This window comes from Amblyomma mixtum, chromosome 1, assembly GCF_055824585.1.
Source record: "Amblyomma mixtum isolate Tamu chromosome 1, ASM5582458v1, whole genome shotgun sequence".
NCBI lineage: Eukaryota > Metazoa > Arthropoda > Arachnida > Ixodida > Ixodidae > Amblyomma > Amblyomma mixtum.
In genome coordinates, this window is record NC_143012.1 from 198,389,010 (window position 1) to 198,405,679 (window position 16,670).

The 16,670-nt window shown below is 43.8% G+C and overlaps 1 protein-coding gene across 2 annotated transcripts in view; it reads left to right on the plus strand.

Annotated features, from left to right (window-relative positions):
- Positions 1-9,054: 9,054 nt before the first annotated feature.
- LOC149370511 (MAM and LDL-receptor class A domain-containing protein 1-like) overlaps positions 9,055-16,670 on the plus strand; it is a 170,322-nt gene continuing 162,706 nt past the window's right edge. For both annotated transcript variants that reach the window (XM_089562038.1, XM_089562044.1), the window contains exon 1: positions 9,055-9,225. In XM_089562038.1, the coding sequence (XP_089418164.1) occupies positions 9,153-9,225 (73 nt within the window). In that variant the 5' untranslated portion in view covers positions 9,055-9,152. The remainder of the gene's footprint in view (positions 9,226-16,670) is intronic.

Genomic DNA, 16,670 nt, shown 5'->3' on the forward strand with positions numbered 1-16,670 from the left:
CCTACGGCATCGTTTTCCCGGCATTGCATAGGAGAGTGACGCCACCTCCGGTTCACCGCGATCGTCGCTCTCCACCCCCCTCAGGCAGCTCCTTGTCGCTTCCGCCGGAAAACTAGTCGGGGCGAGCGACGGTGCTGACGTCGCTGAGCGGCTGCCGCACGAAGAGATACGCTCGCCTGTGATTGCGCAAGGAACAAAGTTCACGTCATCGCTGATAGTGTACGCGTCATGCTTCTGGTTGATACCGGGCCACTGACTCTGTTATGAGCGGTGGGTATGAGTGTCTTTTGGAACGTAAAGTGGCATTGCAATAGGGCAATAATATGCAGTTTTGTAAAGTCAGCGGCGAGATGCTGCATCCTATTGGAGCACGCAGTGCCAAAGTTTCATTCGGTGGTGAAGTATTCAACCTGGAAACGGCGGTGATCGCCCGATCTGCACACGACGTCAATCCTCGCACCAATTTGCCCCTTCCACTCGTGTCTCGATACCAAACACAAATTTTCAACTTTGAAATGGAGCATCTGGAAAGTATAAAAACAATTAGTCACAGAAAATAAAGAAGAAACGTTATCATCTTAAAGAAATTGAAGCAAGAAAAAGCTTTATTAATTGATTCTGCGTCATTTCACCCGCAACGCAGGCGTTCAAGCCGGTTGTGGTGGTGGAGTTGTAAAATTTACTGAAAAACACTGCAACACGATATGCTTATTTTAGTGCGACATCACATCATTACCTAGGCAGCCAGACTTGAAGACCACATTAGTAGCTGAGACCCTGTCGAGAGCTTGGTGCCTTCCACGTAGACCGCTTGCCATTCGTGCGTTCTCTTGCAAATGTAAAGGGCAGAAGTTCGCGCTTTCACTGTCGCAACTAAGTATGCTTCTGCTGCAAAGAAAATGCAAAACTTCTTAGCAGAAATGAATAATAAAGTAGGTTTGCTTAGATGGGAAGGATGAATATAACTGGTTGTCGATATTGTTATTGTTAGGTGTTGATTCCAAAAAGGGCTTTACAGAAAAGTACTTGCATAATGACTATCTTCTTTGCTTGGGACTTTTCCTTCACCAGAAGCAAATTCCACCCGCAAAAAAGCCATCCCTCTGTTACTCGGCGTCCTCTTTAAGGAAGCAGCACAAACACTAGCTGAGGCGAAAACGGTAATCATTAGAGTAATTGTTTATTCCGGATGTTAGTTTGAGTGATCAGCAAAACAATATTCGTGCTCTGTATTCACCACGAGCGAGGTTTGAATATTCAACGCAATAAATATCAATGACTCACATGAACGTATTTGAGCCAGGAACTTCAGAACTCATTCTCCAACAACAGCTCACATGTTTGAGCTCATAACGTACGAGTTTAAAGAAGGAGCATGAAGAATAACTTTGCATTCCGCAACATCCATTAGCCCATTTCATGCTGGTTTAAGTGCGCAAAGCCGCTGTTTGCATTGTAAGACGTGCCATCTTAACGCTGGTTCAAATATCTGCGTGGTAACCTAGATGAGGATGTGTGCGTTACTATGGAAGAATTGGGTTGCGCCGTCAACTTGAAGTTTTGAAAAGAAAAATACAGCTTAAAATCTTGTACATTACAACAAGCGATGATTAAATGATGGTGACCGAAATACGGGCATTTATCCGGTCGACTGTTCCAAACTCTGTTATGGCACTACCATAGTTTTTAATTAAAAGTAATGTCAATTCGAGTGAGTTCTAACGCCCACACAACGGACATTTTGACAGCTTGCAAAACAAAACAATAAAGGGTCAGGATTTTACCTGGTTATACAGATTATACTGTGAAAACACGAGCCCAAAGCCCAAAGCAGCATTAGTGGACGAAGAAGGCGGTGTGCGTAGCGCAAAGCGAGTGGGTTTCAGCTTAACACGAGGCGTGTTCGGTTGCGGTGCTGGCGTAGTCTTTTTTTTTCGATGACTTCGCTATCGCAGGAGCCGAACACGCCTCTTGTTAATTAAAGACTCGTTTTGACACGGCATTCTTGCGGTATCTCACTGCACGTGAGACCTACAGACAGGCTCTTTCTCATTGGACTACGCAACCCGTGGAAAACACGCATGAAAGCCTGACATTTTGAACTTGTCGTTTCTACAAGAGGCTACTTCAGCAGAATGATTGTTCATCTAAAGGAATTGAATGTCGAGAAAAAATTTGTACCAGATTGTCAACCACTCCTAGTGCAGTTCTTCACTGCCAGTTTGTAGTGCGTCGTTTCTTACCCAAGCAGCAATGGTAATTGGCCCAATATTGCAAATGGATGGTTTCAATCTGATCCTTCACAGGGCTGCCCTTTGCGAATACGTTTCCAATACTGGGCCGATTAGCTGCGCTGCTTGGGTAGTTGTCGTATTATGATGTAATAGTGATGTGCACTGTGTCGCGTCTTTTCTCGTGCTTGCTTGTTCAATTGTGTGGTATTATGAATTGTGTTGATTTGCGATTAATTTATTCATGGTTTGTATATAGTTCATGCACAGAAAACACTCTTTCACTTTATAAATACCATGTTTAAAAAAAAGCGGGCAATAGCGCAGTGCTCCAGCGCAGCGGCCTACGAAGCTCAACTGTTCGCGCCGTCGCTAGTTACAGTCGTAGTCATGTATATTGATTTAACTTCTTTTTAACTTAACATGGCGTCGCTGTTTCTAGTCAGTGGCACAAGATACAGAGATGACGAGATTCTGGGTTCGTGTTGGGGAACATATGAGTGTTTCGCACTAAAATGAAATATATTTGTGTAGCCGTACTTGACGGAGTACGGACACTAAGTTCGGGGTACCAGTCTTTTTTCCTTGAAAGAGGCCTACGGGCCTATTCATCACGGTAGTGAGCTAAAAAGAAAAACAGTGCACAGAGTTAACAATTAATCACAAACTATACTGTGCCTGCAATTTCGGTCTCTATCGGCAACAGCGCTTAAGTGCGCCTCGATGTCATTGTCCACCCGCCAACCTCGACTGCCACATTCTTGATGACGTTGGGGTCGGAGTCATATATGCCATAACCAGCACCTCTTTCCATCCCCTTGTCTACTGAATAGTTTATCGAGGGCCTTAAATATGGCTGTTTTCACGCCGCAGGTAGCATAAGAGGGTTCTCGCAAAGCCTTCGCCCTCACCGCTCGACCACGTTCCTACGTGGGACTCGCGGTAATACAGGACGTACTACGCCAGACACTAAGGACGAGGTTGGCGCTGGGGAACTCTCTAGGTTCGGTTACGCTACATATAAATACTCCCGGAAGCAGTAGGCTGGACAGCCGTAGCGGAGTTGGTAGAGCACGAGACGCGAAAATCGAAGGTCGTGTGTTTGGATCCCACCGGCGGCATGTGGTTGTTTTTTCTTATGATTTTATTAATCTCCAATTCATGAAAACTACAAATTAAAAAAAATAAACAACCCCTGTGGTCCTTGGTTTCTGCGGCTGTTGGCTTCCTTCAAAAAGGTCTGCGACTGAAATCTGCTACGAGATATCTCCTTACGCCCATGAAACAAATCATATAGTTGGTTTAAGTTCGAAAGTTTATGTCTGTACCGCATTAACTCAGGAAGCCGTCGGAGTGCCCACATCTGCCGCTGCCATCATAGTATGCGCAGCTTTTGTTTGAAATCTTCATGAATGTTAATCAGCAGGCGACCACAAATCCACTTCTTTGTTTTTTGGGAAGCTCATCTGGTTTTCATTTTGACGCTCTACTATGTCTTCCTAGTCGTCAGTACTGAGGCAGCTACAATTTCTTCTCATTCATTTATTTTTTTTGCCGTGAATCACCTTAAAACCATACAGAGTAGAGGACTGTAAGAAAATAACGGAGAGTTAAACGTACACGCGGAAAAACAAAAAGGCTATGTTTACAAACTAAAGTTATATGTTTACACAGCTAAAATACACGCTATCGCGTTCGCACATCTCACTCGCGCATAAGCACACTTGACCGCTCCGCAAACACTCTCTTCTAAAACATGGTGGTAAAAAAGAGACAATAGCGGACTCTGCTCTAAGCACGATGAGAGATGTAATTATCGACTCAGAGAGAAAATGTCGAATGCGATAACGGATCTCATGCTGACTGCAGAAACATCGAGGTTATTGCTCTGTTTCATCGTTTTTCTCTTGTTTTGCAACGAAGCATGTAATGCTGAAGGCAGCAGCGTGGCAGTACATTGAAACCAGTACATATTAAGTGATATGATGTCGTCTGAAATGCAATAGCACCAGGACATCACCCCTTTGGATTTCAGAGGCTCACGATAGAATGCTCCATTTCTTCCATCACATCGTTAAGGGCAGTGAATAATTGGTATTCCAGCGGATATGATAGCATCACATGGCTGTGTGAGTCAGCATACGGCGACCTTCCTTTTGCGCATTTACCAGAGGAGTTGGGATGGAAGGTTTCTCATCGTTAAAGAACAAAAGGAAGGCATGCGCGAAAAATTACTGAAAAGCAGAAAATAGCCTAAAAAGAAAAGTTTCTTAACCATGACCTAGAAAAACTGAGTTGCGTGAGCGTGCTCCGATTACGCAATCCTATTTCCTTTTGGAGTTCTGGGCTTAAGGAGGGATGGAAAACCGTTGAGGAAAGGAAAACCGCGGGAGTTTTACAGGGGTGTGCACTTATGTATGGACAAATATTCACCGACACAGTGAGGAGAAGGAGAATATATGGTTGTTATTTGCATTCGTGCATTAAAATGAAAACATAAAAAGATCTCGAAGAGGCCAGTGTGTTGTTAAGAACAAACTAAACCTGGAGTAAGCGGTGATGTCTGTGTCGGCTGCCAGTACGCTTGGAACACATCTCGTGTAGGCGCATTTATCCACAGTTTAGAGGGAAGCAAACAATGGCTGCAAAAATATTTATGACATCAAACCTGACCCACGTATGTGCTTTCGCTGCTACCATGCCTTTTAGGTGCTCCGTTTAAAGGATAATTTTTAAACGAAGGAAAGAGAACCACACAAGAGGAGTGCTCAGTTGAAACAGGTGGTCGAAATCATCCCGGGCCCTTCTCTACGGCGTCTCTCAGAGCCTTAGTCGGTTTGGATCGTAAAACTCCAGAAGACCATATTTTAGACTCCAAACTGTGAGCTGGGAAGTACACTGTTTGACAAGGGTGGGATTTTGTAGAGCTTGTTCAATTCTCAAGAAGTGTTTACATCAACAACTGCTCAGCAGTGCAGAAATCGCCGTTTTATCAGTGCCGTCATCACCTCATAAATCTATTGCGAACAGCTAGAGCCATTGAGTCACTGAACACATTAAGCTTTTCTGTGCTTTTGGCACAACTTGCTGGCAGTCTTAAAAGGCCAGCGCATTACATAACATTATCTGAGCTTTGGCTAAAACGCTGTCTTCTTGCAAAGCACCGTTTGCATCGATACTTTTAAGTTCTTGGCATTGGCGTCGCTGATTGAAAATTCTGTGACAGTATCACAAAACACAAGAGTAAATTCCTACCATTGGCTCTCAGGTTTTCGCTATAAACTCGCTTTTCATGTGCTGTACGACGTGGATTGAAGAAACGCTTCAAATTACATCTTTCTTGATAGGTTCCTAATTGTGTAGACGGCTTCTGCAAACCTATAAGTTCGCTTTCCTGTGCACTCTAAGAATTTTTACTCTTCATTCTTTGTGAGAGTCGAGGGAAAATTAGGACGAATAGAGGCGGTAATAGCTTTGTAAATAATGACCATTTGTGCAATTGGTAGTACATGTCCCGCAGCAGTTCAGGTTGGTAAAGCGAACGTGCCTTACTATTTGCTTGATGGCTACACTTAGTGATAAACGACTGCGCCAGAAAGGAGAGGGTCTAAAAGCGACAGTGAGCAGAGGGGCTACATCTGTAGAAATTTCACATCAGGCGTGACATGCTTAAAATGATACGCTTCCCTGTCAAATTCTCATATTATATCATGAAAGACAAGGCCAAGTCCCCGATCTTCCGTCAAGTCTCTGCATTAAAAATCCGCCTGACTGCACTGAATGCTAAACCTGCATGGCAAAATGTCTTATTACGAAAGGCATGATTACTGGATGAGAGCTGTATTGCATCCGTTCTGTTAGGCTTAGTAAAAAACAACAACTGAAGATTAGTTTTGATTGATTTATTGATTTGATTTATTGGGGTTTAACGTCCCAAAGCAACTCAGGCTATGTGGGACGCCGTAGTGAAGGGCTCCGGAAATTTCGACCACCTGGCGTTCTTTAACGTGCACTCACATCGCACAGTACACGGGCCTCTAGAATTTCGCCTCCATCGAAATTCGGCCGCCGCGGCCGGGATCGAAGATTCGTTTTGCGGAAAGGAAATGGCGCAGTAACTGTCTCTCACATCTGATCGGTCACCTGTACCACGCCGTAAGAGAAGAGATAAATGAGTAGAGTGAAATAAGAAACAGGTGCCGTAGTGGAGGTCTCGGGAATATTTTAGACCACCTGGGAATTTTCAACTTGCACTGACATCGTACAGCACACGAGTGCGTTTGCGTTTCGCCTCCATCGAAACGCTGCCGCCGTAGCCGGGTTCAAATCCGGATACTCCGGTTCAGTAGACGAGCGCCTTAATCACTGAGCCACCGCGGCGGGTGCTGAGTAACAATGTGTTACGTATTTCCTGGAGCTGGCGAAATGTGCCGGCTGCGGGCGAGACTAGGAAGGGCACATAAGAAGGCAAAGCGGAACCTCTGGTGGGGATGCGCTTCTACATACGCTACACCGGATGCCCGAGTCACTAGATACCGCGCGCCACTGTTCCTTTAAACGCAGCACGTGAGAGGAGCTAATGCCGGCTGCGAACAGGGTAAGGGAGCATGAACGTCTGAACGTGTGAGTACATCGCAGATGATTTTCACCAGCGCGCATGCCGTGTTATGCATTTCAGTGGCATTATAGGAGAACAGTGACTAGCGGTGAAGGCTTTCAACTTCAAATATTTTTTTCTGTCGCTAAGATTGAGAAAGGCTCCGAAATATTTGCTGAGCGTGATTACAATCATATTAGCTATGCAATGAGCGCCATTTTGTATCTTTAACTGGCACCAATTCACTATGAAGTTTAGGGCGAATACGTGAAAAAATTGCACTAATTGCAAGTTACTTTAAAAAAAAACTAATTTTATTTTATTGAAGATCACACGTTTATGCCGTGCAGTAAGTGTCGTGGACGACCCATGGACCGTTGCATATTGCTCACAAATGTCGCGTACGTTTTCCGAAAACAAAATTGCAAAAATGGGTAAAAATGGTCCGTGGCAGCACCTTTTGGGCTAGACTTAACTGAAATATGGCGTCTCTCATGGCCTGAGTCGCTTTGGGACGTTAAACCCCATAAACCAAACCCTAACTGAAATATATAAAACTTTTCTGCTGGCAGTTTCTTCTTGTCTAATATAGAAGCGCTGTGCTTCTGCATTTTTGAGAAAAAAATGTTCTAAACGTAGAGTTAAAACAACCAATTCTGGTATTTTTTTAGCGACCTATTTTTTCACTCATATAGAAAACTAAAGGGGCTGTCTGATCACAGTACCATTTTTTATTTTTGCCAAACATATTGAGGAAAATTATTTTCGACCGTGCGAGAAACTGCGATAGCTTTTCAATAAGAATTGGAGGATAGGGTCGAACGCACAATTAGGCGCGTTTTCCATGAAACTACATATACTAAAGAGTACGACACGGTTATTTGGAGAGACATGGCATAGAGGCATTTTCCCTGCAGTGGGTGCAGTCAGGCTCATGATGATGATGAAGGGTATGCCCTGAGCGCATTTCGTTTTGCTCTCAAAATTTACTGCTCGCAGAATATTATTTTGTATGGTAAGCTACAGGTGGTAGTTCGTTGTAAAAAAATAAAGGGGGTTGTTATGCCAGTATTGTGTATATACTCGGAACAGCAGATGCAATTTCAGAAGCTAAGGAACATGTTGCACCGGTCTCAGTAATCATCCACGCACATGCAACTGAGTGCGTCATCGGCCTGAGCACCTAACTTGACAAAAAGAAAAAACAACTTGTTAAGATTTATCCTCAGCACTTCATTCTCTACAAAGAGCATTGGTAAAATTCTATTGCTGGGAATTTTAAAAACAGGCTTAGTGAGGGACAGAGGCTGCCGTAAGGTTTGGTTTGGAATTGTTGTCGAAAAGACTTCAGAGTGGTCCGAACGGCTGAATTCCGCTTCCCCTACCTCCAGAGCTGCTGAATGCTGCGTGTTCCATGCCATAAATCGGGGCTTAACTCAACGAGAGCTATGGCTATGCGCCTGGCACACTTGCGACTTTCTGTAGATTATCCATGTAAAAGCAAGAAAAAATGCGCGCAATTAAAACAAAATTTGTACTCTTTTCGCTAAACTAGATGAACGGCCCTATTCCCGATGGGTGTGATTGATCGCCTGACATTTGGTTTTGCTTTTATTGTGAAATGTGCTTACGCGATTAGCCTCAGTATCAAGAATGTCGGTAATAAAAAGTGCGAGCCGACCCACTTACGCGCACCTGACGTTTTAGGCCCTCATTAGACCTCCGACGCTCCTACCTAGGGGAAAACTAAAAAGCACTTACCAATGGGCACCAATCCCTGCTTCAGACACAACACAGAGTTCTCGTGTAATAAACGCACGATACGCTCCTTCCGGTCATGGCTACACTTCCAGCTCAGTAATCACATTGTTGCGATAAGTGGCGCTACAAATTGCATTGAGACAAGAGAAATTCCATTAATCACTAACAAATAGTTCCCAATCGTCGTTTGACGTCGTTTGCGCTCTATCTCTTTATCGTTATCAAAACCGGGGAATAAGTAAGCCGCCCAGAAAAATATGTGGTGAAGTTCCAGGAGACCACCGCATGCCATTGTTCCACACAAACGACGTTATCAAGAGCCGCTCTTTATTGGCATTCACTTCATCAGGATGCCCGTGTTTGAACTAAAGATCCCGACAGATAGACTCTCACGCTTTGCTTATCGGTGAAAGGTAAGCAATGGACACCAGGGGTAACACGTTGTATATCTGCCGTCCTGTGTCAGGTGCCCGGCATTCCAGACACATGTTGAACAGCTGGTGAGGAGGAGCCGGCAAGTCTCCATGCATCAGCCGCTGTGACCCACAAAAAGTGCGACAAAGATGTCGCTCTGCGTACGAACGCTGGTCACCGCCTCACTGCTCCTCTGGGCGTTGACTTCGACTACCTCAGCAGGTAAGTCTCTCATGGTTAGAAAACTCACTGCCGCTTCCATATACAGTGATGTTGCGGGCCACTCAGTCGCGTTAATTCTTTTAGTAAAAACTGACGCAATAAAACTGGATGCAGCCTTTCGCATACGCTTCCAAAGAAAATCGGTCATTGACGGCAAGACCTGCATTTCGTTGTCTAATATTCCAGAGTCCATAAAAGCTAAATTTTTTATAAAAATGGTCGCTTCGTGATTAGAACATGGTACCTTTGCAATACAGCTGAACTTCTGTTCGCACCCAACATCCCTTTAAGATCGAAGGCGGTGCATCGGTGGCACATCGACCTTTGCGATACAATTATTTGCCTTGGCTTTACAGGGGAGGAAAGTGAGCACAGCATTCGTTTTGGTGACAGGCGACTAACCACGCGAGTTTATCGCCATTCTAAAGTGAAGAAGTGACCGAAAAAAAATGAGCGCGTTACCTCGTTTTCCTGAGTAGCTTTTTGTATTGGATTCAGTAAGTTAGCGATTGTACAGTAGTTATCAGAAGAAAGATGGGCGTACGTTGAGGAAACTAGACACGTAATTTTTTTCTCAAGTGCAAACGACTGCTCCGGCCAGCACGGTCTATCGACAGTGCCTTTTCGTAACCTTCTCTTTCGGCGTTGCAAAGGAGATTCACTACTTTACGAGCCTCTCTGAAGATACCAGGAATGTCGTGAGAAACATCGTGCCAGCAGCAGGGTAGCCGACTGAACTTTCTCCTGTTCGACAGTACCATGCCAAAGTCGATCCCAGAACATCTTGGAGTAAGTGCTTCATGCTAGCGGTTGTTTTTTCACCGACTGGCCCGAAGAGCACTCTAATTACAGGAACTCCAGTACTGTAACCCCTTAAATCCCAGGTACTAAAAGTCTCTTGATTCTTAAAAGTACCATCTCCACCTTTGTCTAACACCATGGGCAGCAGCCTGTCGAACGCGCCCTCGTCACGCTGACCTTCCCTCTGTCATGGCAGAACTAACGTTGTAAATATTCTTTTTCCTCGCGCACTATTACTGATTGGAACAATTTACCTCAGTCGCTACTAATCAGCATTGATTACATTAAACAAATAAATTGTGGACGTCAGTGATCTCTCAATGAATAATATTACCCAATTTGTCTTTGCATTATTGTTGCATACCCCGCTAAAATTTTTTTTATGATTCATTGGTACACATATTCTTTCCTTTGTTTAGTGCATTCTTTCATTACTTTAGCGATCAATTGTTTTCCCTTCTATGTTGCCGCAGCCAGTGGATTTGGTTGGTATTCTGCATTCTTTGCAGTGTTAATGTATTTTTTTTGCGTCTGCTACTGTCATCATGCCGTTTTAATGTTTGTATGCCACTCCTGCTAGAGCCACACCATGGCCTGGAGTGTTGTATCGTATGTAAACAAGGAAATAAACTTCGAGAAGCCGCACCTGACATCCGAACGCTAAAACGTATATCCTGGACAATTTATTGTCTTTTTTACTGAGAGAATATATTTATTAATGTTGCGATGGAAAGATTGTTTTCTCCCTAAGCAATGCCTATTCAGTTTTACTCTCTTTATGCAATCAGAGATTTCTAGCCCCCCCCCCCCCCCCCCCCCCGGTGATATGCTCCAATAAAAGAAAAGTTTTAAATTTTTGGGTGAACAAATTTTGTACGCGCACCGCTGAAATTAGCACCGCTCTGAGCAATGAGTTAGTCGAAATCTACTTTCAATTGAGTTTAAAAAAAAGGAATTACGAGAAAACGCGGAATCAAGAAATATATCATCACGCGCATTTATTCTTCTTGCCAGACGTGTCCGTTTGGCCGAGCTTACTGCGTGCGCAATAAAGAGCGGAAATCGATATTGAGTACTCAAGGCGCAGTAAGCGAGCATTACGTTCAAACGTAAAACGATCGTTAGAAAGTTTTAATGGCGTTCTGTGCCGCTTTTAAGCGTAATCATTGCGGTAGAAATGCGTGCTTATAAATGGACGGCGATAATGGGCTGTCAAAGCTTAATTGTGAGCACTTCTGGCTCAGAAATATCTTCTACTTCCAATCCTCCAATCAATTATCTACTGGTTGGCGTGCCTTGCTCAGGCGGCTCACGTCGACAAGTCGGCATTTCTGGGCTTAGCTGATGATCATGTCTAGGATGGTGATTTTATCGCTGTGGAAATCTTCTTCTCGCTGCTTTGTTTTCCCTTTAGACGAGAGTCCAGATTTTTTAGCTTAAGGACATGAGCTAGTGATGGTGCTGCCCACGCTGTGCGAAGAGAATTCTTTTACTTTAAAGATCCTGTTAGCCTGACCATTCCTTTGAAGTACCCGTTTGCTCTACTGACAACAAAGTAGAGACACAATGAAAATGGCCGTTGTGAAGGGATTTCAAACGTTCAAGGGACTTGAGTGCATCCGATTTCACTAGATCACACGTTGTTTTAAGCTAACGACTCTGGAATCTGCGTGCGTAATTATCAGTTCGCTTTCGTATCGTGCTTAAAACTAGCCACTATTCGTCATCACATATTCCATGCCACTGATCAGAAACAGACTGTGCAAATAACGTCCTAGGGTACGTGCTGTCGCACGCAACAGTTATGCTATCGTGACTTCTGCCTTTGCCGCGGAGCTCAGGGACCCGCGCAGATTTTATAGATAACGAGAAATCAGTGCCCACAGACTACATATTTCCGAGAAAATGGCTTCTCCTGTCGGCCTCAATATCAATCGGGATGTGAGGCTTTGAACGTTTCTCAATTTTGCTTCAAGTTTCATTTTCACTTGAAGAGACGAAGAAAAGTTTACAGTTTTGCACCTTCCGGATTTCATGCAGCTTTTGACTTTCCTTACCCGCGAAAAATTATCAAGTGTAGCTTTTTTTGTGCACTAAATAATTACTATCGTTCTCTAGGCCTCACTTGCAATGGCCGCATTTGATAACTGCTCTTGCAACTCTATCAATAATTCCCAATATATTCTTATTCAGTTAGAGCACACACCCAAAAAAGTATCAAATGAAACCAGGATTACCAGCATGAGCATGATAGAGAAAAACACGTTAATATGAACCAGCTTTTATACAGTTTAAACGGGGTTGCATTGCTTTTCATTTACAAAAAGGGAGAGTGTTTTAGAGCCTCTTTCGTTATCATTCCTTAAGTGCTGGAGAAAACTTTGTCAGCGGCCGTGCGATTATGGCTGTGCGCACGCACGCTGGCACGCACACATGCGGTTGAGCTTGTAATTATCGAAATAAATGTGGGTTGGCTGTTCCCTTTTTAACTAAGCATTACTCCAGACGAATGATTGTTATTTCGAATGAATTAGAGTTATGTTGTCGCAGGCGAGAAAGATCGTGCTGGTGTCGATGAATTTAAAGCCTCTTCGTTTTCTTATATAACTGCGAAACATGCTATGAAATCAAAAAGTGCCATGTAGTCCGCCTGTTTCGTAGCACTTTCACGAAATGAAGAAGGGGGCAGCGAATAAAGGCCATGTATTGTTTTGAAAAATCATAAAATCAGGGTGATCACATATACTTGAATGCTGTTATTCCAATGTTAACCAAAGAAACGTTGCCAGTTCCTTGGATATAAATCTGTTCAGGTCACCATCTGGAGGATAACCAGAATCCAAAAATCCAGATGTCGATGGGAAAGGCGACACGACATGGAACATATACAATGTGTCTGAGTCGCAGTTGAGCACAAATGTAGTGCAAAATTAGTGTTGGCAGGCAAATAAAGACAATCGTGTATCAATGCACGCATACAGTGGCTGCATGTGTTGTGATCCGCGCTAAAATTCAAGTAAGCAAAGAAGAGCGGAATAGAAGTAGCGTAAAGATAAACCGAGACAGTTTTCGTTGCCTATACCATGCATACCAGCCGCTGCACAAACTACTTCAGTTCCTCATTTGAGAGGACACCTAAGTTAAATTATGAGTCGCCGCGGTAGCTCAGTCGTTATGGTGATCTGCTGCTGACCTGGAACACGTTGGTTCGATCCCCGCCGCGGTGGTCGTATTTGTAGGGTGATGAAATGCTACAGGCCCTTGTACTGTGTGATTTCATTGCACGTTAAAGAACTCCAGGTGGTCGCAATTATCTGCAATCATCTACTACATCATCCCTCATGGCCTTAGTCACTTCGGAACGTTAAAGCCCGTAAACAAAAGAAACTAATTTAAAATATGCGCAAGAGTTCTAGAAAAAAAGCGCAATATTTTCAGCAAGGAATAAAAAATAAACCTTGCCACGTCCATGCGCTTAAACATGAAAGGATGATAATTTCCTATCCCAGTGCGAGGGTCACGGCTTGAGGTGTTGCTTAGTGAGGAGATCTAAGGTCATACCAGCCGCCATTCACACAAGATGGGGAACTAGACGACATGCGCTTGCAGTCTTTGAAACAGAGGAGGAAATGACGCATGCTTTAGGTTTGAAAATTTGGCACATCAGGAATGAAGGAAGTTGATACTCTTAGTCACATGGCAGGCTCTGTCCATTTTTGTAAGAAATAATGATAACATGCTGATCGGGTGTGAGGAGCACTCCATCGTTCTGAAGCTACAAACAAAACGGCGCACTAGTGCTCTCGATAGCTTCCCCCCCAAGCCACTGAGAGGGAATTTCGTCTTCATTAAGCACACAGCGCTAAAAGAGAGGAACAGTGGAGAACAGACATATTCGAGTGCTATCTGTTCTATTTTGTCACGTTTCCTTAGTGCTGTGTTCCTTCATAATATCCAGTCACCAACTCGCACAACAACGCACTCAATGCAATTCCGTCTTAGCTTTTTATTTCCCTGCCTTCCTTATCTATTGTCTGGAGTGGTTTCTTGAAGCGAACAATGTTATCAGTACAGACCTCATAGACTGCGTGCGATCTTTTTATCAGCTCTCACTTTATAAGGAACGTGCTCTTCAGCCAGCTCTTCAGTCCGTTAGCATTCATCTGTCAGCGGTAGCATGAAGGTAGCATGGAAATGAAGGTAGCATGAAAAGCATTGATAACCCAGCTGAGCTCGAACAGAATGAGCGTCTCTTTCGGCCGCACACTATTCACATACGGGGAACGTTTAATGCAGAGTGCCTACAGAAGTAGCTGGAGTCGTGGACGTCATAGAATCTGTGTAGTAATGTGGCGACGAAGGCTAGGAGAAGAATGAAGCGAAAGAAGAAATGAAGAAAGGCTGAATGGAAAAGTAAGCCTGAGGGAGTCATCATTATTAGCGACCCTAACGCTGGTTGACTCATTATGTATTCTGAACAAGGACCGCACACCCGGTTAGGTATTGAAAGCAGCGGGGCAAAAATGAACATCGGGAATAATTTTCTCCTGCTAAATTTTTGAATGCGCAGCAAGTGTTGATCAAAGAGAACATGTTGCACTCTTCTCAAGCTTAGCTGTCTGGACCGCCTCTGAAGTCTTTACCATGGCTTAAGTATGTTTATTGTATTGCATGGGTGCGCCCACAAAAGATATCATCCTAAAGAAAAGTCCCAAGGTGCGGTTTACAAAAACCCGTGCTGGGAGTGCTGGGCGTAGCATGTTGGCTAAATAAAAAAAATTCAAGGAAGAATGACGCAGTACAAAGTTGATTCCACACAAATGAACACGGATCAAAGCGCGGTGGCCGAGCACTGCGAGGCATGTGACTGCAGGATTGGCTTCGACGGAACCATTGTGCTGGAGACCGAGAAACGCCCGCGCATGGGGCTCTTGAGTCCTGTGGCACGATCAATGAACGCGGGGGAATTTTAACAGCTCTATTGGAACGCTTCCTCCCTCCTACACTACATGTTTGCGTTCAGTGACCCGACGGTTGGCTATACGACGGCTTATAAAGCTAAGCTGAAACTCGCCCGCAGTCACACCTGGTGAAAGAATCGAGGAGATACCGAAACGACGTGTTATCTCAATTTTGGTTTATTCGCTAATGTGCTTTGGATCTATGAAGAGAGCTTTGCCACAGGGAGGTTTCCAAACGCTCTCAACGCGTTTGACAGAATTACGCTTTGTCAGAGGCGATAGAAATTTCAAACTTAATTATCAACCCACCTGATCCAAGGGAGGAAGTATACTAAGCGTATGCAAGACAGATAAAAGTTAAACTGAAAAGCCTGTAAAGAAAACTGGTAGCATGAAAGTACAATAAGGACGCAAAAATATTACCACTAGTCGCGTGCCACAGGAGCAGCGCACAGGAACGCTCGGCGCTGCGGTCACGAACGTGCCGATAACAAAAAGTGCCCGGCGTGTTCGCGAAGCATGGGGCTGTGCAAGCCGCACGCTGCGATTTTTCTCGCTTCGTTGACGTCATTGTGGCAATATTTTTTTCGCCGTACGATACTTGTTTAAGTTTCAGAAGAAATTAGCAAATATTTGCCGACAATATGGAGATATTGAGCTTATTTTACCTAAAGAATTTTTAGAGCCATTTGGTCTATATTTGGAAGGCATGCATTTCTTAAACTGTAATTACATTTTATTTATTACTTATCGAAAACACATTTAATACATAACGTACTGCTTCATTCTTACTGAGAAACTCTCCGTGGGCAGGATCGATTAAATTGAGCGAGGTCATGTACTGTGGGTGCGAAATGTTTTGCACAGATTGGATTACGTCGCGATCACACGTGCTCTTAGAAAGGGGCATTATCCTTTGAAATCAGCACATGTATAAGCAGTACATACTGAAGGCCAGATCGTAATATGATAGCAGCTCGTTGCAAAGAAACATTAACAGATTAATCACACCATGCTAGGCAATATCTGACTTTTATTCAATGTAGCCAAGAAAACAAAGCAAAAAATTTTAGCGTGGCTTGCATGCATTAGTGCCATTTCTGCTTAAGTCACAGCCGACCGCATTCACTCCTTTGTAATACCCTGGTATTAGTCAGCTTCCTATGCGTTCCCCCTTCACTGGCAGCGGCAATAAAGCGAATACCTTTTACGGTATCCTTATCGCTCTAATTGATTGCGGCAGTGAAAAGATATTTCAGGACAGAGCATGAGCGATAGCGTTATTCCATGGAAGACTTATAGGTATATTAGTTTTCTAAGCTATCTTCCCCAGGTTCATCGTACTTTCGCTCCAGAGGGATTTTATTGTGAGGTCGTTTGTGTTTGGTAACTTAGTGGATGGCACCAATAGAAGAAGATTATTTTGAACCCCATGTTAAATAATACCCAAAGAACACTACATCAGTGCAGGTCTTTCGGGTGAATAACCGTGTGGGATGATTATATATACAGGCGGATACCTACAGTAGGTAGCGAAAGAGCCGACGCTTCCGCGGCACAATGTCACCAAACCAAACTAGATAAAGTCAATACTCCGCTCAAATATTGTTAAAAAATTGTACATAGTAAACTAATAAAAAACACTTCTCTAAGGATGATGAAACTATCAACAAACCGCACCGA